Source organism: Pseudorasbora parva, chromosome 22 (genome assembly GCF_024679245.1).
Source record: "Pseudorasbora parva isolate DD20220531a chromosome 22, ASM2467924v1, whole genome shotgun sequence".
NCBI classification, from domain to species: Eukaryota; Metazoa; Chordata; class Actinopteri; order Cypriniformes; family Gobionidae; genus Pseudorasbora; species Pseudorasbora parva.
Genome location: NC_090193.1, coordinates 21,566,415 through 21,594,251, shown reverse-complemented (window position 1 = coordinate 21,594,251; position 27,837 = coordinate 21,566,415). Strand labels below are relative to the sequence as shown.

At 38.5% G+C, this 27,837-nt stretch overlaps 1 protein-coding gene across 7 annotated transcripts in view; it reads right to left on the bottom strand.

Moving 5' to 3' along the window:
• Window positions 1–20,843, bottom strand: part of magi1b (membrane associated guanylate kinase, WW and PDZ domain containing 1b) — a 156,904-nt gene extending 136,061 nt beyond the window's left edge. For 4 of the 7 annotated variants that reach the window (XM_067432300.1, XM_067432304.1, XM_067432301.1 and 1 more), the window contains exon 1: window positions 20,034–20,837. In XM_067432300.1, coding sequence (XP_067288401.1) covers window positions 20,034–20,331 — 298 coding nt within the window. In that variant the 5' untranslated portion in view covers window positions 20,332–20,837. Of the gene's footprint in view, window positions 1–20,033 lie in introns of all 7 variants that reach the window. The other 3 variants (XM_067432302.1, XM_067432305.1, XM_067432306.1) reach the window with 2 other exon arrangements.
• Window positions 20,844–27,837: the final 6,994 nt, after the last annotated feature.

Below are 27,837 nucleotides of genomic sequence, written 5' to 3'. Positions count from 1 at the left end.
CGATATTGATATTGTCATCTTTATAAAACAAAAAGTGAAAGAAGTAAAATGGAAAAGAGATCAAACTAAAGAACAAGGGAAAGAAAGAAAAGCAAAGGAATAAAAGCAAAATGAAAATAATGAGAAGACAGAAAAGGAAAGAGAGAGTGAAAAGACAAAAAGAGAGGGGAAATGAGAGGGAAAGAAAGAAAAAAGAAAAAAACAAAATCACAAAAAAGGTGCAAAAGAAAAATAATAATAATAAAGAAAGCAAGAAAGCAAGCAAGCAAGCAAGCAAGCAAGCAAGCAAGCAAGCAAGCAAGCAAGCAAGAAAGCAAGAAAGAAAGAAAGAAAGAAAGAAAGAAAGAAAGAAAGAAAGAAAGAAAGAAAGAAAGAAAGAAAGAAAGAAAGAACGAAAGAAAGAAAGAACGAAAGAAAGAAAGAAAGAAAGAAAGAAAAAAAGAAAGACTTAATAAGGAGATGGACACATGGGTATCTCCAGGCAGACAGCAGCATGTGACTCATTACAGAGGCTGGAAAAGAGCCTCGTGTTACTGTTAAAAAGTCACCATATGAAAACAAACAGTTCTAGTGAAGCACAGAACAGCTCTAAATAAACTCAAGGCAACAAACACAGACATTTGGGGAAGGAAACCACAGTAGGACAGGTAAACTAAACATTTCTGCCTCTGGTATTCCAGGGAAAAGCCGCCCTGCGCTGCTCACAACACACACTATGATTGCACACATTTGATTCATGCTTCACAGAGCCAACAGAACGGGCGGCAGGCAGACAGACAAGCCCAGTGAAGGGATGAAAAGGCTTACTGCACACATCCTGCTGCTGGATCAGAGAGGGGAAACACACAGCGGGCAGCTGACCGGCCTCCTCCGGTTCAAACGAGTGTAGCTGCTGCCTGCATGCGTTACACTGGCCTACTGGAATCCACCCTGCAGTCATCTGCATTGAGTAAATACTATAATATCTAAAGGTCAAAACAGTCCTGCGAACAATGCCTCATACCTTATAGTAGAAAATGTTAATTTTTTATTTAAAGGGGTCATGAACCGAGAGATCAATTTTTTTCTTGAGCTTTTGAAATATAAGGTCATCAAACTTTAATAATATCCTTTAAGTTTTAAAACTGAAAACTTCCTTGTTAGTCCAATAACAGCTTTTATTGACACCCGGCCCAGCAAACGACTGGAGATCTATGACGTCAAAGGGAGACAAGCACCGCCTCTGCAGAAGAAGATCAACGCCTACTTCATCACTGCCTGTTTAGCCCCGCCCACTGATTCATGCATGATATGATGCTATAGAATAAGTAACAGCCTAGTGTTAAACCAGATCGAGCTACCAAGCATAAACATGCTGTTGAGGAGACTGCCTAGACTCGACAGTAATGCAACATGTGCAACTGTGTTCATTAATGTCTGATCTGAAATGTAACCATTCATGTACAGTCAGATGTTCTTTGTCTGTGTGTCACTAAATTAAACCAGGGACTAAACGTCAAATTGCGTGGTTTCTCTTAGTAGGATGAAAGTTATTTAACGGTGATTAAATTCTACAAAGAAAGTGATCAAAAAAAGCTCCCCTTGCAATCATTGGATGCAGCTGTCAATCAAACAGTGAAGCGTTTATCAGTGACTCCCGTTTTATTCAACAAATCTCTTAACTATATCAGAGGAGTTAGAGGAGATGAAAGCATTGGTTAGTGTACAGAAGCTGAGTTGCAATGACGAGATCCTGCTTTCATGCGCTGAACATGTGTCTGCGATCGGCTATAATGTTCATCTCTGCAAACTTTCATGCCACGATCGATCTTAATCTATGACAGTGATCTAAATGTAATGCCATATATCTAACTGTAATGAGACACTTTCCACAATTAGTTAACCATGAGAGCTGTAATAGTAAAAACTCACTAAGAGAGAGAGTAATACTATTTCAAACGGAAACACTTCAGCCAATCACAGCAGTGGGCGTTTACACTGAAGTGTCACAGTGGACACGCCCCTTAAAACAGAGCATTCAGAGCAGAGGGCTAAATTCAGGGTAGGAAAAATGCCTTTTATTTCTAAATTATGACAATTTTTGATGTAAAAAGCATTCTAATATAAGTTCGCCCCAGGAAACACCATAAAACAATGCAGTTCATGACCCCTTTAAATGAATTAAAAACCCTACAGAGATTTTCCTGCCTGTCCACAAAAAAACATCTCACTTAAAATAAACCTTCTTGCATGGGACTTGCAAAGCAAAACTCACAATTAAAAGCACCACAAATTCATGGTCTGGAGACATGAGAAAGGAAAATCAACATAATATAATTTTCTCAGCTCTGCTTTACAATAGGGCTGTTTGTGTCTAAAAGGCATGACATCACCATTTGGATGTCTACAGTCCAGCGCTTGGTGCACAAAATGGAAGTCGCCTCAAGCGGTGTCAATCTGCACATCTAGCTATCACTGTTATTTCCATTGCAACAGATTCTTTACAAACCTGCACGCCCGTTATTTTTTAAAACGAGTAAATTGGTCTCACTTTTTGTAGATTTTTGTCTTATCATCACAATAGAAGAAATGATGCACCAATAACAGCATGTAGGTCAATAATGACAACCAAAAAACATTTGAAATTTAGTAGATATGCTATCAAATAAAATAAATAATTTAAATAAAATTATATACATGTAAATGCTTGTAAATAAATGTTTTGTTTTATTATTAATAAAAATAATTATTATAATTTATTATAATTGTGCTTTGTATTCTGTTGCATTACACTGAAACATTCAATGCAAATCAATTACATTGAAACATTGTGCAACATTGGCCAAGGCTTACTAAAGGAAAGGCTGTTAGACATCAATCAGTGTATGAGTCCATTAAGACCCTCTGGTGGCCCATAAAGCCTCAAATCATGTGACCGATGACTGTCCACTCCTCACATCAATATCTGAGCCTCCACTCGGGTGGGTTTACAAAGAAAATATGCGCTGATGTAATGGTGGTGCTGTTGTCTTTTGACAATACAGAACCTTCTGGATTCTAGAAGCAAAGATGTTCTTGAGTTATATTATCACTTAGGAGGAATCATTGGGGGGGGGGGGGGGGGGTTCTCTTAATTTATTTTCTGCAGGAAATTATGCACTGTTAGTATGCTAATGTCCTGAACCTGCACAAAGCCCTGATTCATATTTCAGTGATTTTAATTATGCTTGACCCCATTATGAAGAATGAAGTGACTTACAAAACACATAAATGTGATACAATCACTACATTCGTGTATGTTTCAGTCTCTAATCTAATGGTTTAAAAAAGGGTCAAAAGATCATTTAGGCAATTAAAATGGAGGACTAAGAGTTTCTTAAGAAAAAGATCTTCAAATACAAACTAGTATAAAAAATATAATATAATATTACAAATATAATAATTATATGGCTATGTTGGCCGCATGGTGACGTTTTATGACAGTTTTAAAGGGGTACTTCAGCACTGGGAAGATGAATGTGTATTTAAACTGGGTCATTTATGTAGTAGAAATGTGAAATTATTTTTGAATTTGGTGCCTTCTAGACTGAAAAAACCCATACAATGTATTTTTGGCTCATGTGGATGAAAGACAACACCTCCCAGAATGCACTTGCTTTCCTGCCCTGGCTACTCCCAAAGCCACCGTTACTGGATCACTGGATCACACCGCCCCTACCATTGTTTTAATTTCATAGTAATAAAATAATTTAGCTCAGTTAGAGAACAGACACTATAATTAAAGGAACTGTATGTAAGAAATGTATTTCAATGAATCATAGAATGACCCTGATATGTCACTATGACCGTGATATGTCACATTTGTTGCAACCCCCCCCCCCCCCCCCCTTTTTTTTTTTAAACTACAACTTATTAAGTAAATATTACTTCCTTATTTCATGGGCATATTGTACATGCATTAATCGAGTAATGTAGCTAGGTTTATTATCACTGAGATCACAGATGTTGGGGGGTTCGGGGGCATGCTCCCCCTAGAAAATTTTGATTTCTATGATCTACTACATATGTGTATTTTAAGATGTTCTGAAGGCCAAAAAATTAGACAACAATAGCTTGAAAACCATGTCACTCGGAGCCGCTGCGGATTGAAGAACACAAAGACTAAAAGACGGGGCGAAGCCGTAGCCGAAGCCTCACGCCAGTTTCATATGTTTTAAAGGTTAATCACATATTTTTTTTGGGGGGGCTGATGCATAAGTTCATAAAAAAGGGCCTAGTGAGGCCCATGGTTATGACAGTATTAGCCTACTTGATCAATTTACACTAAACAGCTATCTCTGATGTAAAAAAAAAAAAATGATTCAAATGAACTGCTATAACGTTATGATAGAGCGACCAGCTTAGTAGAGAACAAGTAACTTAACCAATAAGTAGGCTAACATACCTGTATATTTCGCTTTCTTTTTTTATATTTCCTCTTTTTTCTTTTTACGATACGGAGCCCCTGATGGCTTTGACCTTTTCATGATGATGAAACTAAAGCACGCTGTAACGAGTAGAAATATAGTGTGGCCCCTTTAAGAGTTGCGCGCGCTCCCTGCAAACGAAGTCTGCATTTTGTGTATGTGCGCACTGAGTCTTGAGCTCCCATGTGTGGAGATTATTTTCTGTTTTCTGTTGCTAACAGTCAGTTATTTTGTTTTATTAAGTAATGCTGTGGACAGAAAGGGAGTTTGTGATGAGAGTTCAGCGGGGAATAAAGTGCGATCTGTTTGATGTTAATCGCCTCCGTGTTTGCATCCACTCCAGTTACATTAAGTGAGCTATCCGCCGCCCTCTACATGATCTCATTTCATTACAGCAGCGCCACTATCACCATGGCGACTTCACTCCAATTATCGCAACTAATCATAATGCCTTGAAATAGCAAAAGTACGAAATATTAATAATAAAATATATATGAAATAACTAAAAAATCTTGTTGGGGCGGGGGCTCATTGGCGCCCCCCAGCTGTTGGCGCCCTAGGCGACCGCCTAGTTTGCCTATGCCTAGAAATGGCACTGCTGACAACAGTAGTCCGGCCAGGATATTGTCACTTAAAAGTTGTTGTTGCAGCTCTCAACTGATGTGGATGTTGACATGTTGTGTTTTGGCCTGAAGCTCCACCCTCCACCTATCTACCAATCATGAAGTCAGCAGTGTTTCGGCATTCGGGTTGCCAGCTCTGCTCTTACCACAGCTGCACCTACAAACGTTCCTGCTGGATCCTGCAGACTATCTGGCAACCTCGAGTCAGGGGGGAAGGGGAGAGGGGATAGTGATTGCAGTACCAGTTTTGGCCACAATTTTACATACACTTCCTTTAAAAACTGAATGTGTCTGTTTAATATAGTGTGAGCCGAATGAGTGTCACGGCACAAACGCAGCAGGAGTCAGATTACATTCATCATGAGAGCTGAGGTAAGTGCGGCCGCAGCATACATTCACAGCACGTGTTCAGCCTTTGGAAGCTTAACTTTCATAGGAATTCATTTGAAAAGTTCAAAGGTGGACTTCATTACTTGAGTAAAAGTATTACTGGTCAAATATTACTCCGTTACAAGTGAAAGTTGTTCCCCCTTTTTTGTACTTAAGTAAAAGTACAGAAGTATTTGTTATCTAAAAGTACTTAAGTATCAAAATTAAATTATCACTTTTAGGTAGTATTATTGTTGTATAAATGCACACTACACTATCATGGTTTAAGCTAGTCAGTGATGCTCCATCTGACATACTAGCATACGGCTAACTTAAACTTAAAATGTTACAAAGCTCTTTACAAAGCTGCTGTCACTTTAAGGCCGAATGCATCGATCAATACACTGATACACATCTGATATTCTCCTGGGAAATGGGAAATCATTGAACTTCATGTGATCCTACAACAGTGATTACTGATAGGCTTTCCGCAAAAATGCAAACACCTTTTAAAGAAGGAAAAAATCATCCACTGACTTTCAAAGCTGCTACAGAAACCACTTTCGACTTCGAGGACCTAGATAGAAATGTAGTGGAGTAAAAAAAAAAAAAAAAAAGAAAAGATCATTCAATTATAGTCCCAGGTTTCTACTAATACAAAGCTTAAAGCTACACTGTGTGATATTTTCCCCCATCTAGCGGTGGATAGGTATATGACCATCCAGTGAATAATAGTTTCTGTTCCTCTCAATTCTGATTTCGTTTTGACTCCTACGGTGGCTGATTTAGTCCAAGATTAACATGGCAACCCCCCTCTTCACATTAGACACGGTGCCATCGAGTGATAAAACGCGAAAGGCGAAGCTTGAATTTATGGGTATGTCCCTCTTTGGCTAATGTACTTTCAAGATGGAGGGGCAACATGGCGACCGGCATTCAAACCCCTCACCTGTATGTATTTTCAATGACATATTATAAACTTATGAGAATACTTTATTACTTGAAAGAAGTAAATATACATTAATGAACACATATATTTTTGAAAGAACTAAGTGTTTTTAGCTAAGAATAAACTAAAAAAAGTTACACAGTGTAGCTTTAAAGGGTTACTTTACCACTTTTTCATATTAAACTATGTTATTCCCTTAACTAAAACGAGTTGATACATACCTCTCTCGTCTCAGTGTGTGCATTTAATCTCTCTGATGCGCGGTGATGATCTGATAGCATTTAGCTTAGCTCCCTAAGCCCAGTTCATTCACTATGGTACCAAACAGAGATCAAGTTAGAAGTACCAAACACCTCCATCTTTTCCCCTATTTAAATACAGTTACACGAGTAGTTGAACGATCAAGTATGGTGACAAAATAAAATACAGTTGCACTCTCTCATTTCTGTCAATAGGGAGATGTGAGGGAAGATGTTTCGGCCGGGACTTTTTACTGCGGCGAGCCGAAGTACTCTCAGAAGTGCTATTCCGCCATACATTATAGTTTCTTCTTTTTAATCTGATTAGAAACGTGCCACGTTTTATTTTGTCACCATACTTGATCGTTCAACTACTCGTGTAACTGTATTTAAATAGGGGAAACGTGGAGGTGTTTGGTACTTCTAACTTGATCTCTGTTTGGTTCCATAGTGAATGAACTGGGCTTTTTTTATTTTAATAAAATACAATTAAATTAAATTGTTACAAATAAATTACATTAAAATAAATTATTGAAATTAAATACATTTCCAGGTCTAAGGTTATGGCATCCATTCTACACGATCATCTAACCCACAAAGAACATCTACATATGGTGTAATAAATTGCAAAGCAATTGATGTGTTGAATTGAAGCTGTCATTCTGGCACTTAAACAAAAAGGGTTCTCTTCCTGAATCTACCTGCACCTGTTAACAGGTAGAATGAAAATATGTGTCGGTTTCACCCCAACCTGTCTGACAGGTCCCGCCCAGAGAGCAGGTGTGTTAAATATACAGTCAGTCCACGTTTTGCTAGTGGAGCGGTTTCGTAATCTCTGGTTTCCAGGATTGAATGTACAGTAGTGCAGGTCAGTGCCAGTGCAACATCACATTCTACTCCCCATTATCAGCCAGTGGAATTTAGTGGAATATATATATATTATATATATATATATATATATATATATATATATATATATATATATATATATATATATATATATATATATATATATATATATATATAATATATATATATATATATATATATATATATATATATAATATATATATATATATATATATATATATATATATATATATATATATATATATATATATATATATATTGAACTATTACGCACAACAGACAAAGCAGGCCAGAAACCCAGAGATAATGTCAGAAGAGACTGGTTAGACGAGATTCCTGAAGTTCCAAAGCGCGTAGAGCAAACAGAGGGCATGGATACGCATAAACATCCAGTAGAACATTCTAGAGCTCTTCGGTAAGCAAACAGGTGTCATGAGAAGTTTATGGCACTATGGATATTTAAGTCGCCCATTTCTCATTTATTTGCTTTTGGAAGCCAAACGTCCTCCTAACCCGCCTCAGAATCAGGTGTTGACTCAAAGAAACAAAGTACGCTAAGATTTTCCCAGAAACAAAGTCTTGTACACACACAGCAAAAAGTGAAGAGGAAGAGATATGATAAACAAAAAAAGGTAGGAAGTAAAGGAATCAGGAAATGATACTGAGGAAGTGACATTGGTCAGGGCTAAACAGCAGAAAAGGGCTCATCATGTTGTCTCTGACTGGACTTAAAACTTTCCCAGCATCTGTGTTTCACAAGCGCTGCAGTATCTGAGTCAGCATACAGTATTAAATTGAATGCAGCTTATGCCAAACTTTTTCCCCACCTCAGCTCTTGAACTTTACTCAGGGTGTATTTCAGAAAAAGTACTAACAAATTGACTGTTAGTTATAGCCCTTTAAATATCTTAAAAACCTCTACATTATTCATTGTTATAAATATGGATTTTTACATTTCTGCAAATTAAAAGAGGCCTATTTTAATTTATTTATTGACAGAACAATATTACAGAAAAATAAATAAAATAAGCTAAAAAAAAAAAAAAAAAAAAAGATTATGAAGCTATTATTGAATTATGGTATAGTTAATTTATTACTGGCAGTTTTTAAGCTATAGGAAATTATGAGACAAAAATGGGATTTGGACACAACACAGACCAGAGTCAAACCAGAATTTCTCATATGAGTACCAAAGCTCAACGTGACCACGATTATTGAAGTTAACAACGAAAACAAAAAAAAACAAGTTCTTGACTGTTTGGGCGAAACCAGAGTGCTCGGAGGAAACCCAGGCTGACACCGGCCGAACACGCAAACTCCACACAAAAAGGAACCTGGGACCTTCTTGCTGTGAGGCAACAGTGCTACCCACTGAGCCACCCATAATAGTATCTAAATGATACCAAAATAACACTGAGCGTGACTGGAGAGCTATGCTAACCGCTAGGCCAGAGCTCCAATAGAGAAAGAGATTTGAACAGTAATGAACACAAATCTGGCAGGACTCAAACCTGAATTTCCCATATGTGCGCCAAGGCTCAATGTGACTGGAGCACATGTGCTAACCTCTAGGCTCCAACAGAGGCCTTCCTTAAAGGGTTAGTTCACCCAAAAATGATATTGATGTCATTAATGACTCACCCTAATGTCGTTTCAACACCCGTAAGACCCCCGTTCATCTTCGAAACACAGTTTAAGATATTTTATATTTAGTCCAACAGCGTATCTAAGTGTAGGCACACTATACTGTCCATGTCCAGAAAGGGAATAAAAACATCATCAAAGTAGTCCATATGTGACATCAGTTGGTTAGTTAGAATCTCTTGAAGCATCGAAAATACATTTTGGTCCAAAAATAACAAAAACTACAACTTTATTCAGCATTGTCTTCTTTTCCGCGTTTGTTTTCAAACCTTAAATAAAGATTCAAACGGTCATGAATCCGTGAATCAATCAATGATTCAGATCGCCAATGTCATGTGATTTCAGCAATTTGGCAGTTTGACACATGATCCAAATCATGAATCAATCCGCTGATTCATGACCGTTTGAATCTTTATTGAATCTTAACCCTTTAATGTACAAACAGAACAAGTTATAAATAGGATGCCAGTGTTCAAGAGGGGAAGGATAAAGTTAAATGAAAAAGGGAAAAAAGGAGGACATGCGATGGGGACGGAGAAAATAAAGCGCTGAAAAGAAAGTGAAGGAGAGATGCTGCAGTCTGCACTTTTCAAATGAGGACAATGCACTCCACAGAGATATCTAATTGCAATACCTGGCAGCAGGACTTATTCAATTAGGTAATGTAGGAAAAAGTATTCGCGTGTATATGCAGTGCAGCTCACCAATGAGATGAGGTCAATGTAAACTTTTCCAAACAAAACATGCTGAGAGAGGGTAAAATATAAGCAGTAGAAAGGTATTCACTCACAAATCAAAACTGAACATTCAGATTTCTCGCTCATGTCATACCGTTAATTTTTCCTTCATTATATGACATAGTATAGACAGATCATAACAATCACCTCTGTGAAGCTCCAAAATGGACCAAAAAAACATTATAAAAGTCCATACATATATTTCAAGTCTTCATACAATAGCTTTGTGTGAGAAACAGACCAGAATTGAATGACTGAATCATTCAGATTTGTGAATTGGATCAAGTAGTCCGTAGGAAGAAACCCTTACCCTGAGATTAGTAAAGATGCCAGCTGTTACATTTTTTTTTAAATACACATTTTAAAAGTTAAAAAGTCAACCTATTTTGAGAATGACCTCTAAAGATTTAAGAAATGTACACGTGCGAAAAACCTCAAATTCTCCTCCCTAATCCCAGTGACTCCCAAAAATCACAATTTGTCTCCGTCTTTGTCAATGACCTAAGAAGAAAAAAACTTCAAAGTCTGAACTATTTTTTCAACCACAAAAAAGCGACAGATGGAGAGAATTGGTTTGTCATGCCTCTTCCTAACTTCCTCTCAGAGGTGCTGAAGACAACTTTGTTTTCCTTCCCTCTGTAATGAAGGAGAAGAGGTCTAAAGCATGCCGCTACAGGAAAAAAAACCTTCCTAAATGAAAAACAGACAGAAACACCAACTGCACCGCAAGGCAACTTTAGCTCTTTAGCTTAGCATAAATTATTCCCGCCCAACTATCTACAGAGAGCAAGAGGTACAGATTCAAAAAAATGGCTACCAGACTCAAGGAATGGCCTTCTTTAAAGATGTTGATGCAATTACAGGCTATGCCAGTAAATCAGTGCCGTACAGCCTAATTTAAACTGACACTGCTATATTAAAGGGTTAAGAATAGCATCAAACATTAAATGCACCTCCCTCATCTTCACGCTTTTCTGACATAAAGTTTGAGGAAGAGAGATGGGCAGAGTAGAAAGTGAGAACGCAGTACTGGGTGGTACAATGATATTTAAAGCAATTTTGTATTTTCATTGGACGTCAGCGTGATCATGTTTTCACTGATATTTCTATGTTTAAATTTATGTAGGCTATGTTTTTAAATGTATATTTATGCCCAACATTTTAAGAATATTTTCATTTTTTTTTAAGATTAAGGATATTATAAGTTATTTATTTTGTTCTAAAAAAAAAAGAAAAATTACTCATGCCAAGGCTTAAAATTAAATTAAATGAACACAGATATGACAAATCGGACCAATGAGTGTGCGAGTAGATGACAAAGAAGAGAGAGAAATTACCCTGCTGACTTACTGCAGGCAGAATATGATGAATCTCAACAGACAATGTGCGTGCGTGATCGCGCGTGTGTGTTTCTGACCCTGTCAATTGGGACGGCACTGAGCTCACACGGCCACATAAATGCCACTCAAATCACAACACCATGACGTCTCTTACCATAGCGAGAGAGTCAGCCAGAGACACAACGGAACAGCATGTAAAATCTAATTAATGAAGATGAACAGTGAAAGAAAGCAATTAAAAAGGTGTTGATGAGAGGTACGACTCTCTCACACTCGCACACAGCAAAAAAAGACACAAACAAGGAAAGAACTACACGGAATCCAACCTAATAAACTAGTACAAGATTGCACACGTCCCTCATTTCTTTGAAAACAAAGATAGGGACAATGACAGCAGATGCCGAGTACAGTGGCCATCGCTGTCAGGATAAATCGTACTGTAAACATATGGCAGCCTCACCTCAACAGCTGCGTACTGTCAACCCCCCCCAACCCCCGTCCCACCATAAACACGCTAACAAAAGGCATCAGGATGGTTTTGACATCGACACGCTCCAGTCGTTACATTCGGCACCACAAGTGTTTTGAATCACACCGATTATTTTGGAGATGGAGGTTTTCGAAATTCTACCAGAAGATCTGATTTGTTTGGAAAGCAAGTACGGAGTGTTACTATGTGAGAAATTAATTAAAAACAAAGTAACTGACAAGTGGGAAAAGAAGCGATCGCAGCTGGATTTCTTTGATTTAATAACTGAAATGTGCAGAAAAAGTTATTTATATAAAAAGGCAGAACGTTCCGGGAGGGGTTGCTGTGGGAGAGATTCTGACTTCCTTCTGTAAATACTAACATATGGTTATTAAATGTAATTGCTTGATCTGTTTTCCCTTCCCAAAGCGGGGTGCATCCTTCCACGGGTGTGTGTGTGTGTGTGTGTGTGTGTGTGTGTGTGTGTGTGTGTGTGTGTGTTGTGTGTGTGTGTGTGTGTGTGTGTGCTTGGGTGGCTGTTTAAGAAACATCAGTCTCTGACGCCAAACCAAATTCCTTTGCAAGCAAGTTTTTTTAATAGTTTTAGTTAATGACAACAACACTGCCAGACACTGCAGTTCCTAATTTGAGAATACTGATTATACAAAGCTAAAAACATCAATATGATATCCATTTGCATCAAGAAACACTATTCTTGACCCTGAAGAAATATTATGATTATTTTGGGCCTATCTACAGAAAACCAGAGAACAAAACAGAATGCATACATGTAGGTCACATTAATTTACATTTGAAATAATGCATTCTGGAATAAAACATGCTTGAAAAGAGCAGGAGCAAAGTAATTAGCTCAAGCAAGGCTCTCTTACAAGAAAAGCACAAAAAGAGAAGGCACCAAAGAAGGATCCATGGGCAGCCGCCGACCATTTCGGACTTCATGGTGGCACAGTGTGTTGTCTGTCTGCTATTGTTGACAATAAAAGCCTGTCTAAATCCTCTTGAACTAGTCTGACCCCCCTCCGAACTCTCTGAGAGACACCCCATACTCTTTTTCTTGCAGTCTCTCTTTCAGTAATAAGGCCGTACGAGAAGAGGCAGAGAAAGAAAAGGCCTCTTCTTTAATGAGATCTGTGTATTCAGACCCCTGGGCATCGGCTGAACAGAACCGTGCTGGAAAAACACAACGTGCTGGACACACAGCAACTTCTCCAGAGACTCTGGGATGATGAAGCATAATACAACCGAATATAACAGGGTATTCGATTAAAGTTCCACTCTATACATTTTTTTATCGTCCAGATAATCAAATCTAGCAGCAAATATGGCGTGTATGCTATAAGCAATGTGCACTGTATGAATACTAAAATGTCAAAGCAATAGCATTTTCCCAATATTCTAAGCAATGGTAGTTTCTAAAGCATTAATGAGAAATCATTAACTTAAATAAACTTTACATTTAAGCCAGACAAAGAAAATCAAGTGGCTGAGTGTTCACGTGAACCACAAAACGCTAATTGGTGACTTCTGGAATATAGGGAACCGGTGACTATTCGCACCAGGTCAGGATTATCCCGAGGTTAAGTTCAATTTAGTGCTTGTGTGAGAGACTGCTCTGAAAATCATCGAGAAAAGAGGGCAACGACAGCAGAGCTGTGGCTATGCATGGGTGATCAGAACATCTGATGTGCGCAAGTACGTTTCTGCAGCGTTTCTCCCTGCAGGAGAAACTTTCAAATCGTGTTTCTCTGCACTAACCATAGTCTCTCACAGATGTCACTTAGAATAATATTATCTAAAGGAGATATTCTCTGGGTTGTTCCAACTTTCATCAATGTCCAAGTCTGTAGCGTGTGATTCCAAAGCAGGGACGCTGCCAATGCAATAACAAATGTTTTCCAAACATTCAGTTTTCTTTCTTCCTCGAAATTTGAAAAAGAATCATTCATCGAATCAGAATCATTTTTATAATTTCTTATATCCTTAAACAATAGTTTCATTTGTCAATGACTGCAAGATAGTCCAGATTTCAGCTATAAATCTGACTATATAAACCGATGAAACCCATGCACCCTTTTGAAACTGATTCCCAGATTCACAACTGACAGATGCGGATTTATTCAGCCTTCCAGGAATAGCGCAATGTTCTAGCAGTCATCACTCACCACAAGCTTGTTTGCCATTCAAAGCATCTGCTGATTCAGAAATCACATCTTTCACTTTCATTCAGTTCATATGTGACTAGTTGATCTTCCCTGGCCAAAAAGAGACAGGCTGTGACAATTTAAGGATTAGTTTACCCAAAAAATGTATTTCTGTCATTAATTACTCACCCCCATGTCATTCCAAACCATAAGACCTTCGTTCATCTATTACATAAGTTATTTTGATGAATTCGAGAGGTTTCTGAACCGCATTCAGAAACGTCATTGCATCTCCAGAAAGGTAGTAAAGACATTGTTAAAATAATCCATGTGTTATGAAGCGACAAGAATACTTTTTGTACCTCCCAAAAGAATGAATTTATTTAACAATCTCTTCTCTTCCACATCATTCTCCTACGCTCGCTGTTGTAAACACAGTACAGCGCTTCCAGGTTCAACGTCAGAACTCCAGCACATTATTGGCCAGCACCTGCGTCAGGATCACACGCATCATGTTAACATCGTCGGCCAATAATAAGCAGGCGTTCTGATGTAGAACCTGGAAGTGCTACACTGTTCATTATTTTGTCTGGTTTCAAAGACAGCTCGAGCTGTGGTTAGAAGGATAGTTTCTTGTTTGCATGACATGGACTTAATAAATCCTTATCTTGATCTATACATTTTGTTTCAAATACATACCTATTTAATTTATGTCTTTTAGTTTGTCAAGAGATTTAAAGCACCTTTTTTGAAGAGTGCGCATGTGCGTACGTGCTCTAGTACGTAAGAGTGAGCGTATGGTTGAATTTGCACACAAAAAAGTAATAAATGACAGAACTTTCATTTTTGGGTAAAGAAACCCTTTAAGTGCATAACTAATGCAAAATTGGAGCAAAACATTTCTTTCATAAGCAGTAAGCACTAACAAAACTTGCATGGCTTGCTGAATGCCTTGACCGTGATGTTGTGAAACGTGGGGCAGCGTTACTGACCGAAAGGTGAAAGAAACTTTTCAAAAAGATTGTTTTAACAATAAACAAAAGTTCTATTTAAGCTCAGATTTAACTGAAAAACTGAAAAACAGCCGAACACAGAAAAAAAAGACCAGATAACAAAAGAATGAGAGTAAAGCGATATAAGATTTCACAGGTTAAGTTGTTTTGCCTCAATGTGCATGTTTTCTTGAGAAAAGTGACAGGCAAAACAAAGACTAAAGAGTTTTATCTAAGAGCCAGCCCAAGCCTTCCCCAGAAACCTCGATTGAGACAGGTAAGCTGTTGACACATCACTGAGCACACACCAGCCCAGAGTTTCTGACATTCAGCTCAATGTTTGCTCATCTCTTTGGCAACCGGGGCTTCAGATGAATGGAAGTAATCATTATAACCTCCAGCACTCTCTCAGACACACACACAACAGACAGCAACGACAGAATAAAACTGTCCATGTGTGATACACATTTTTTTTTAAAGAAATAAAGTTAATCATATTGAGAGCTACAAAGTCGCGTGTGAATTGTAAAGATATAAAGATACAGATGTGAGAAAAAACAGAAGATTTTTGTGCATATCATAGTAGTGACTTTCTCGTAATTGTGACTTCTGCACTATTAAACAAATAACAGCACAATTTGCTCTGTCATGCATCACACAATGTGAGTCAGCTTTTAAAGCAGCAAGCAAGAAAGCAACATAGTTTTGCGAGTCTGAGAGCAGAGTGGGAGATCTCAGAAAAGCAGCCATCTCACAAGTCCCCTTGTAAAATGCTCTCTGATCCAGATACAGTCAAATCCAGTTTGATCTGTGAATAAGAATTTCTTTACGGCACCCTCCACAAATCAGTCACAAGACCCCATTAGCCCAGTTGGATGGAAGCTCTCCCTGTGGATACACATAGCTTGGGGGGGGGAAGCGCTTTTGCCCTGGAACGGTCGTTCTGTACAAACACTAGTGTAACCAATTCCCCTTACTTGCCTCTTATATTATAAAAAATGTCCATGATTGAGGTAGCAAAAGGCCAAGCCCCTGTTGATTTACTATATATAAAGACTTTTTGTTTGGTGTGTTTTAACATTCGGTTTCATCATCTTATCAATGATATTGGCATCCAGGTCAATTAACTCAAAGGGATAGTTTACCCAATTTTATTTATTTAAATGAAATGAAATTAATTTAAATTAGCCCATGATTTACTCAAGCCCTCCTATGTGTATATGACATTCTTCTTTCAGACGAATACAATTAGAGTTATATTATTATATGTCAAGTCAATGGCAGCCCAAAATTTGAAGACCAAAAAAAGTGCATTGCTCCATTATAAAAGTAATCCATTCTATACAGACCCTCTGAAATTATCAGTGGGTTTTTATAAGAAAAATATCCATATTTAACAAGTTATAAAGTTAAATATCTATCTTCCGGCAGACTGCCTTCCGTATTCAACTTACGAAGAAAGTGTTTTACTTTTTTTCGCGTTTATTTTTTAACTTTTTACAATAATTTTACCCCCTCTAGCTGTGTGGAGTACTTTTATAATGGATGGATGCACTTTTTTGGGCTTAAAAATATGGGCTGCCATTTACTGCCATTATAAATCTTGGATTAGCCAGGTAATATTTTAATACAAGTCTGATTGTATTCCTCTGAAAGAAGAATGTCATATATACCTAGCTTGAGGGTGAGTAAATTATGAGGTAATATACATTTTTGGGGGTTAGCTATCCCTTCTAACCCCCATCGCAAAAAACAAAACAACAACAACAACAACAACAACAAAAGACTCGGCCATACAGATGCTCCACAACATCAAGAAAATCAAGTTTCCTATCCAAGCATGATATACAACTCTTTGTCCAGATTCTTGCTATCTCTAGTACAAATTCACGGTTCCTGAATAGTGGCACATTCCGAACTAAATCAGAAAAGCTGGATCCCTCTCTAACTTTGAATACCACATAAAAACACAACTCTACAGTGGGCACCTGATTCAAAGCTGCTAATAAGACAAATCAATGGATATATTATATATTATATAATAAAAAATATCATAGATTCAGACCTTGATTAAAGCATTAAGCGCTACACCATAATGCAGGGGTGCCCAGTCATGTTACTGGATATCTACTTGCTGAGTACAGAAACAACCCTGATCCAACACACATCTGTAATTATATAGTTCTCCTGAAGATCATAATTAGTTGTTTAGTTGTGTTTGATCATGGTTGGAGCTGAACTTTGCAGGAAGGAACAGGATTGGGCAACCCTGCCTTAATAGTAAGGTAAACAAATTACTGTTGCATAACCATAGGTGGATGCACAAACGTGCTGTTGAGATCATTTGGTTATTCATTCACTCATTTATTGTCCCTTCCTTTTTTTGAAGCACTGAAAGAATGGCTAGCTTTCCTTATTGTTTTAAGTTGTTCCGGCTCACAGACTGTGATAGGAAGCAGAGTGGGTTCCTCTCTTTCTCCTGAAGAACACAGATGTTTAAACTGAACTCAGGAAAAGGAAATAAACACTTCCACATGAAATCTACCCACTGAGGCCTCCACCACTCCCCTTCAGCTAATTTACACTGCCGTAAATCTATCAGCCGGCCATATAAAAACCTACAATATATGAAATGAAATTGTGTTTGATATATGCGAAATGCACCACGACTGAAAATTGCCTGTGTAAACAATAAAAATGGATGTGGAACGTAAGGGCACAGCCTCAAAAGCCTGATGTGATCCAGATACTAAATACCTTCATGTTAACCCTTTGACCACTGGCTTAATGGCATTTCACATTCCCCTTTCTAATGGGTCACGTTAGATTAGCATGATCCCATGTGCAAACTGACACAGTGAACATGCTAAACACACACACATGCATTTTCTCCCCAGGCATAGCCTAATCCAGCTCAATGTCAAATCCCACACAAAAGCTCCCAGACAGAGGGATGTAGAGCAGTGTGTCATTCTCCCCTTCAGAAGGCAGCTCGGAGAGGAAAACTGAACTAGGATCAGCATTTGTTTACAATGAGCACAGACATGGGAGAAATCTGATACAGGATAAATTGTCCTGCTGTGAAATGCATCATGATAACAAGTCAACAGCTAGTCTGGAGTCCAGACGGCCTTTGTATATGCACTCATTTGCAGCCCAACAAAAACTTGGCATATTTGAGTATCCACAAAAAATAAAATTTTGGTTTGAAAGCATCATTTAGAATACTATATGTATTCACGTTGGTTGCATATGGCCTGAAAAACTTTAATACTGTTTTCAGTTTCACAAATTACTCTAAAAATGTCATATGATATAACCATAAAAAAAGTTCTAATTTCCCTTGCAATTTGAACATGTGATATTACACAATCAATAAGTTTTAAAAAATACTTCCCAAAACAATGATGGCATTGTTAAAAAATGGCATTAATTATGTTTTTGGGAAGTCTCATAACCTTTACTTGGCGGACAATACTGTTTCAAATATTTGAAATGAATGCAAAACATTTAAAGTACATTAATAAATTGGACAAAATAATGCCATTCCACGTAACTTTCGGCTCAACTCCGCTGACATTACCAATAACAGTGATTTCTCAGAAGAAGAGGCTTATTCCATAAATCAATACAACAGCATTGAAAGGTATTCCTATTACATATTACCTCCATAGAGAGCTGCCAGGGCACAGACTGTTAGTGAGGTCACCACAGAACTGAGAGTCTAAATGTTAAAATCAATGAAGATTAATGAGTGAATTTGTTGTGCGCTGCATTAACTGTGCTGAAGGTTATGGATGGGCTGTGTGCTCACGATTAGACACTGTATATAATAACGGCCCACGCAAATGAACAAGGCCGTGGTATGACTGCCGTGAAGACCCACAGGTGCTTATATAAACAAGGGCGTACATAAGAAACGCACTCCAAGCTCAGCTTAATGCATTTCATATCAATTATTCATCCTACAAGTCTGAAGAATGGGAGAGTTTGTGATCATCAGCTTGTAGAGACCAAAAAAAAAAAAAGACTTTTTGCTCACAAACTCACAGAAACACAGATGGCATTTGTTGCCAAAAAAAATCATAATTAAGGTTGGTTACAACAAAGAATTCCCAGACAGCATGATAGATTATAAACAGTGAAACTCAACACCAGAATGTATATGTGGAGTGTACAAGAGAGAGAGAGAGAGAGAGAGACAGAGAGAGAGAGAGAGAGAGAGAGAGAGAGAGAGAGAGAGAGAGAGAGAGAGAGAGAGAGAGAGAGAGAGAGAGAGAGAGAGAGAGAGAGAGAGAGAGAGAGAGAGAGAGAGAGAGAGAGAGAGAGAGAGAGAGAGAGAGAGAGAGCTGGAGCCGGGCCCAGTGGTGCTCTGGGAATGCAGTCCGATTTGATTGGCTGGTTTCCTGATATTGTCTGAAGTCATTTGGTGAAATAGGCAGAAGCATAGAGAGCAGCATAACTCAAACCATGTGATGAGGCAGAGCCCTGTGGGGAGTCACCACAGCTTCAGCACAATGGACAGTCTGTAGTGCCTTTACCTGGGAATTAAGGCTCACTCATCAACTCCTCATAAAGTGAAATAAATGGCGAATGGCCTAGAAATGTGAAAAGCGGTATCACGTGATTTCTTTTTAGTGAGTCGTGCATTTACAAAGGATGTTCAGCATTATCTGACCTTCTGTGAAGTGCCAAACACGCATTTCAACATAAACTGGGGCAAAAAGTTTCACAATGCTTAATAATATAGATTTGCTCATTCTAAAGTGAGAAGTGCATTACATAAAGTCGAAAACAACAATGAGAATGAATGTGCAAAATGCAGAAATGTAATGGCATGAATAAATAAAAAACACTTCTACTACTTGCTGGTAGCTCTATAGGCTTTCATTAGGGAGGCACAACCAATATCCTTTAAATCGACACATAGAAAGGGTCTTGGTCAGTGAATTGTATGCTACTACACATAAATAAATAAATAAATATTTATCCTAAATAAAAAATAAAATATATATCATGTTATATTATACTGCACTGTAATGATTTTGTATGGTTTCAAAAAGAAATAAACAATTAAAAATCGGTTCTACCTAATTAGGCTATTGGACAATAATTACTTGATTGGATAATCCCTTGATGATTTGTTTACAGGAAATACATCACATGGGGAAAACAAAAACAAACGCACTCTTACCTTGCCTCACAGTTTTCAACCTAATGGGTCCCTTGCAGTTCTTGATCACTGTCAGCACATCATATAGCGGCAATCCAGAGACAGAGAGCGTCTCCACTTCCAGCAGTAATTCCCCCTCGGACACTTTCCCATTTCTGTACTGTACGGCATTCCCGTTAACGTGTCCGATATAGGCGAACTCCCCGTTCTCCGCACCGCCGAGCAGCTGCACGTTGAGCTCGCCACGGGCGTCCTTAGAGACTGTGCACTCGTTAACTTTGGTGGTCCAGTGATTCTTTTTCTGTACCACTTTGGACATGATGAATCAATAAAATCCGTCCAGAAACAGGTGGTTCCGCTGACAGACGAGAAAATGAAATAGTTTCATAGAATGAAATATCCCACGCACACGCGGTAAAGTTTCTTGTCCGTCCCCTCGGTCATGAATGCAGCTTCCTCGCAGCCCAAAAAAGAAAGAAAAAACAAAATCAAGCCATTGTCCGGCTTTTGACTAACTGAAATTCCCTGTCCGACCGCTTCCCTAATTAGCCTGTATTGTTTTCCTCATCTTGTTAACATCTTTGCCATTTAATCCTCTTGGTTCCGCTCATCTGCTTGTGTTTCCATTTCATAAACCTCTTTAACTACACTTCTTTAAGTCTTACGCTGTTTTCAAAATAGTTTAATATTTTATAAAACACTTCTAAGTATAATTCCCGCAGCTTTCTTTGGTGTTGGTGAGGATTTCCTCCTGGTTCACGGCTCCTTTAAACAGGTACAGCGTTGACGTCTGTTTTGATACATTTCATCCTGTTCTGCCTGCTCGCGACTAGGGATGGAGCGAACGTAACGTACGCGCATGCGCACTCTTTCCCTTCGGACTCTAATAGGGAATCATCTCTGCGCCCGTCACCAGGTCCTAAAGCCCGTCTAAGATGGCACGATTTCTGGAAACTCCTGATTAAATGTCTCTCACATTATAAATCGTTCAAGTGCCGGCAATAAATGATTGCAAGTATAAACATGTATAAATAATCGCACCTGGACTGTATTCAAGGCTATAATCAGCATATAAAATGGGTTAATTGTAATGAGAGGAATTGACAACATCTCTACAATCAAAGTACTGGGCCTTAGGCGTAAATCATAACAGATTTTCTCGAATGTAGTTTTGTCTTTGTTGTGTTTAAGACTTGCTGTTTACAAAGACAGGAATTGTTTTCTTACACTCCTGCACAACCAGTTTTGTTGGTTTGCCCAGAGTGGCAGTTAGTGTAGCCTAATGTAGCATATGGTTCATCCAATGAACCCTTGATGTAAATCAGATTCAGCCTACCTGCCTATCAGGTCTGTTGTCCTAAAGAATTGTGCCATATTTCTCAAAACTGTTTATAGTGTCTGTATGTTCTAAACTTCTAACTGTCACACATATATTAAAGGTGCAGTATGCACTATGAAGTATTTTTACAGTAAAATATTAAAAAACCACAAGGCCAGTGTTATATATTTTGTTCAGTTGAGGTTCAGTTGTTCACCAAGGAGCCGGGAGTCGCCTGTCAATTGCGTCATATCTGCGTTACCCTCGGTTTCATTTGCCAGAAGCGCTTTACTCTTAGCAGTGTGCAACAAGTGTCACAGCAGCCGCTGAGTGAACGCACAGAGTAACGTCATAACATCATTTTAAAAACACTTAAATCTAATATGATAAACAGAGCTGCGGTACCTCATACTCATGACTGGAAAAGCGAAAATGGCGCCTGTGACAGTGTCCTGTCCCGTCATAATAAAAGTCCTGGTGCTCGCGAGCCGTGTGTTGCTCAACAATCGCTCCAACGGCTTTGCTCAGCTCCACAACACTCTGTCCTGCTCTGCTTTATACTACAGTAATCACATTCATGAACATGACTCCTATCCCAATTATTTTCCACTGGCTGTGAGGTGAAGTCCACATGTCCCAACTCCCAAGATTCTGAGCTCAAACTTAGTGTCAACAAACTCCACTTTTGTTTTGTATAGGTGCCTTCTAGCGGACTAAAAAATCCCTGTGCTCCTCTATCCCTGAGACGAAGATATTTGTTAAGATATTTACTTTATTTCTGTAAAGTAGAGGGAGCTATATTTGCATGTTTTCAAGCAGTCAATGGGGGGGGGGGGGGTTGGGGGGAATCACACTCACAGCACTCGGCTCAGGCAGCTGCGAGGATTCATGTAAACAGGTGGAGCAAAGTGAGTGTTTCAACTTTTCAAATTAATTCCTATAAAAGTTAAGTATGGAGGGATTTTTCAGTCAGATTATAAACTAAAAGTCTAAAACTAAAAGTCTTAAACCAAAACTAAAAATCTAAATTTGAAACTTAAAGTCCAAGTCGAAAATGAATTTGGTATTTAGGATTGGGCATTTGGTATTTAGGATAGGGCATTTTCTATTTAGGATAGGGCATTTTCTATTTAGGATTGGGCATTTTCTATTTAGGGTTGGGCATTTGGTCATTTAGCCATTTAGGATTGAGGATTGGGGATTTAGGATTGGGAATTTGGTATTTAGGATTGGGCATTTAATCATTTAGCCATTTAGGATTGGGCATTTGAGGATTGAGGATTGGGGAGTGTATGCAAATTAGGAGGCGTGGCCCAAATACTGGAGGCTGGGTTTGAATTGGCTGGTGCGCAGATGCACCTTATGGACAGCAGAGGGAGCTCCCAGTGCTAAGGAGCACACTTTAAAGAAAACAAACGGAGCGAGTGAGCGGCTTGAGCGAGGACTGTGCGATAACTTCAACTTAATGACAGCTTTGTAACATTTGTAGCCTCAAACACAAAGTCACCAGTGAAAGGAGTGCTATCGGTCTGACGACGAGAAAGCAGCAGACAGTGCAGCAGGTAAGATGCTAACATTAGCTACTAGTTATATAAGCTGATATTGCTAATATGCTTTAGTAGGGAATTATTATATTGACATTCAAAAGCATAAGGAGCGTCTACTCTCTTTGATGTCATATGTTGTGTGTGTATATATGTATGTGTATATATATATATATATATATATATATATATATATGTATATATATATATATATATATATATATAAACAAGGTTAGGAAAGCAATCATGAAGGCCAGTGACGATGTAACAGCAGGGTTTTTGTGCAGTGTAAAAAGGACCGCAATATATTGCTATATTATGCTCTGACTGACATCGTCTTAACGTATACATACATACATACACACACAACATATGACATCAAAGAGAGTAGACGCTCCTTATGCTTTTGCATCGCAGTACTTTGATGTCAAACCGATAGGTCTTGCAGTGTGCAGCGTTCAAGTCGAACAAGCCTAATTTCTTTTCTCTCACAATCTTAATAAAATGTATATAGGCTATATAGCAAAAAAGAAAAAAAACATAAACAAGACGATCTAGTGGCAATGGGAAAGGAGTGTATCTACTAATGTCAGAGGAGTTAACCGCAGTTTAAAAAACAAGGCAGCATGTCCCAATATAATAATTCCCTACTAAAGCATATTAGCAATATCAGCTTATATAACTAGTAGCTAATGTTAGCATCTTACCTGCTGCACTGTCTGCTGCTTTCTCGTCGTCAGACCGATAGCACTCCTTTCACTGGTGACTTTGTGTTTGAGGCCACAAATGTTACAAAGCTGTCATTAAGTTGAAGTTATCGCACAGTCCTCGCTCAAGCCGCTCACTCGCTCCGTTTGGTTTCATTAAAGTGTGCTCCTTAGCACTGGGAGCTCCCTCTGCTGTCCATAAGGTGCATCTGCGCACCAGCCATTTCAAACCCAGCCTCCAGTATTTGGGCCACGCCTCCTAATTTGCATACACTCCCCAATCCTCAATCCTCAAATGCCCAATCCTAAATGGCTAAATGATTAAATGCCCAATCCTAAATACCAAATTCCCAATCCTAAATCCCCAAATCCCCAATCCTTAATCCTAAATGGCTAAATGACCAAATGCCCAACCCTAAATAGAAAATGCCCAATCCTAAATAGAAAATGCCCTATCCTAAATAGAAAATGCCCTATCCTAAATACCAAATGCCCAATCCTAAATACCAAATTCATTTTCGACTTGGACTTTAAGTTTCAAATTTAGATTTTTAGTTTTGGTTTAAGACTTTTAGTTTTAGACTTTTAGTTTATAATCTGACTGAAAAATCCCTCCATAGTAAAGGGGGCATGGACTGGCTTTTTAATTTTTTTATACTGTTATCTGAGGTCAACTAATGATGTTTGTGTGGTTTTTACATTCAAAAACATCATAACCAATAAGTATAGGCTATTTTCTACACTGGTTTTGAGGCTCTCTCCAAAACGTTGGGTTTTGATGGGCGTGCCGCACTGGAGACTTGGAAGTAAACGCCCACAGCTATGATTGAATAAGATTTGCATTTTTAATGAGCTTCAGCTCCCCTCTCAGTTCACATGAGAGAGAGGAGAGATTGAGAGAGACATGGCAACTGTAATATATATTTTTTTTTTTGATTACAGGGCTCGTAAACGTCTTTATCAAACAAACACAATGATTTATTTCTCATCTACCCGCGATTGATTGGACTATTATTATTCTTTTACAGATAGCCCGCATGATCGGTCGATATAAGTGCGAACCATGCGGCGCGCGCACACACATGTCAAGTCGAGAGAGAGAGACAACAGCATAGAGCAAGAACAGAATATAATGAGATTCATCAGCTTGCCGGGCTTTGCTAGCCCTTGCCCATACGTGTTTCTGATAGACACGTACACATATGTAAAACGATCTATAACAATGCAATACTATTACATATAAAAACACGTTTTACTCACATAAGTGTGTTGCACCATTCCAAATCCAGCATCGACCAGAGATTTGTTTAACAACGATTTTGCAGTATAATGAAATAAACATGTCTTCCCCACGTGAGCTGGAACTTCATTAAAAATAAAATTACACACACACCTAATATTAGGATCCGAAGGAAGGACTGTGTTCTTCCACAACCAGGAATAGTGCAATATCTTGCTATCTTCCTCAGCATTTTTATTATTGTTGTCTAACTATAGATTACCTCCATGAGTCGGTGGGCGGGGCTACTGGATTAGACGTGCTGTAGAGCACACGATCGTTTGCTGGGCCTGGTGTCTATAAAAGATTTTCTTTGACTAACAATGAAGTTTTCAGCTCTGAAACTTACAGGATATTCTTATATTACCATGACCTTTTGGGATAGCGGGGCACAATGACCTAACTTCTTGACATCAGGAGTTCAGAGTATTTATTTTCTCCCACATTAATTTCACACATGTCTAGTACAATTATGTGGTTTTGTTGTATACTTTTTTCTTGATTTAACCCAAAAAATTGGAAGTGAAATGTGACAACATGCCCCATAGCTGGGGGCATGTTTGTAACATGTGAAAGGGCAAAATGTAACATAACCAAATGACAGCTTAAAAAGTTATCTGATACAATCTAAATAAAATGTCCAAGGCAAATTAAACTATTTTGTCAATAAAATAAAATTATTCACTTTTTTTTAATCAAATAATGCTATTTTTGAATAATTAAAAATAAATTAATATCGAAAGTACTTTTAGTAGGGTAGGGTATTAGACCCTTTTTAATTACACTGTATTTTCTTCACCTCTGTCCCTTTCTATGTCAGCAGTCAGTATATCTTTCCTGCATGTGTTTGTCTGACACCGTGTTACAGCCTGACACGTGAAGGGCCGTCGTCGGGATCAGATGGGCTTCGCTGTTCACCATGGGAAAAGCAAATGAGCTCTCTGATCCTAAAAATAACATTCAAAGTACTCCTTCTCCCTAGAGACGCTAACCATTGGCCTGGATGGGACAGGAAACAGAGTGCTTTTAAGCTTAAACCATGCAACTTCTCCTCCAATCGTCAGCGGAGCTATCAGACGCACACTGCCTTCATGCCTGCTGCATCTGGGATCTTTGAATGATGATGTAACGCGTCTAACCCGATTTCACTCCTGAGATAATCATGAGCAAATTTGAAGTGGTAACTAAATACCGTTTGGCTCCACAGCTAAAACCTGATGTCCCTCTCATTGATGTTGCCGGCCTGTGCCAGCTGAGACCTAAACCTCAATCCACTCGCAAGTTAAAAGTGCTTCAATGTCGTATTGAGACTTCCTGATTCAGAAAGGAAGTGGGGTATATGGCATTCACCTGATGTGGAAGTAGAGTTGTATATTTGAGAGTGCAACTTAGCAACGTCTCTCACATTTTGCCAGTCAAATTCTCTATGACCTGAGAAAGGACTTTCTCACTGCTGGCCTTCTACCACAAACCTCCCTGCCAGAATGCGTCATTTAATTCAGAGTGGCTGATGCACTGACTGTGATCCCTGTTTTTTATTTCTCATTTGATTAATTTTCCTTTCCATTTCTTCCTGCAAGAAGACCCATTTGCAGTACAGGCAAACTATCTATTTTTTTCTCACAACCCCCTCCTTGCTGTCAGTCAATGAACACATGAGAAACACGTTTATCTACTGACCTACAGTACATTGTATGCATCGTTACTTTATCACACAATTCCATATTTTAAAATGAGAAGTTTCAACTTAGGTTTCTGCTTGTTTGTTATATTAAGCCTCTAATTGTATTTGAAATATTTATATCATCATACTCATGACTAGATTATAATATTGATTGTAATTGTACTTGTCATAAGTGGTTAGGGGAAAGTATTGCATCAAACTTAATGGATATATTGTGTGATAATTGTTTTATACGTTTCTGAAATTAAGTCTTGTCTGACTGGTACACTGATACCAGTTCATTGTGCTCTCAGAAAAAGAAAAAAAAACTATTTAGCTTAATTTCAATGTAATAGCAGCTTAAAAGTGACAAGTATTTTCATTCTGCAACCCACTAATAACCCTCTTTTAATGGCTTTGCAATAAACTTGTCTCCTTTACTTTCATGTTCATTGAAAACCAGGAGTGATCTTTCATGTTCATTAAAACCACTGTCAAATATTTTGCTCTTTCTTTCCCTTATCAATTAATTATTGTTAGATTGCCATGAAAAAGCAAGTGAGAGACAGTGATAAACTTCACAGGTATGTGGCAGGAAGAGCATAAACAGTTCAAAGGACAGTCACACTTAACTGATGAGTCTTTGGCTGAATCCCAAATCGCCCCTAAAACTCTCAGTCACTATTCCCTACTTAAGTCCACTACAGTTCACTTGAAGGAGTGAATGAAAACAAGTGACGAATTCGGACAGTCGTTGAGTGTACATCGGCTGTGCACTTGTTATTGCGGTGCAATGTGGGATAGAATGAATGCACTCAATAACGTAAACTATGGTTTTGGACACCGTATGGATGTTCCCTCAAATAGTGCCCTATTTTGGATTCAGCCTTTGTCTCAGAAGGATAGATGACAAGCACACAGATGATTAAGGAATAAGTAGCTTGATGAGGATGAAGAAGGTAGGTGCAGGTGAGTAGTCGGCTAGGTTTACTCCTGTGTAGACACTGATGAGACCGGACAATGAGTGAGCGTGAGCAGTGTGATTACAATTGGTGCTTGATGAGGGTCTGACAGTTGACAGGTGATGATTGAGTGTCTACAGGTGCATGGGAGCCAGGAGGAATTCTGACAAACATAATCATGAGGTTACTGGGCTGGTGACAGGAGATCGCGAATCAGGGTACGTCTCAATCTGATTGAGGGGGAATCCATAATAGTAATAAAAGGTCAAAACCATAGAGCAGCCATCCAGATGATAACAAAAGGCCAAGGCACAGGCATGCAGGGAAATCCAGGGAGACAGGTAGATCAAAA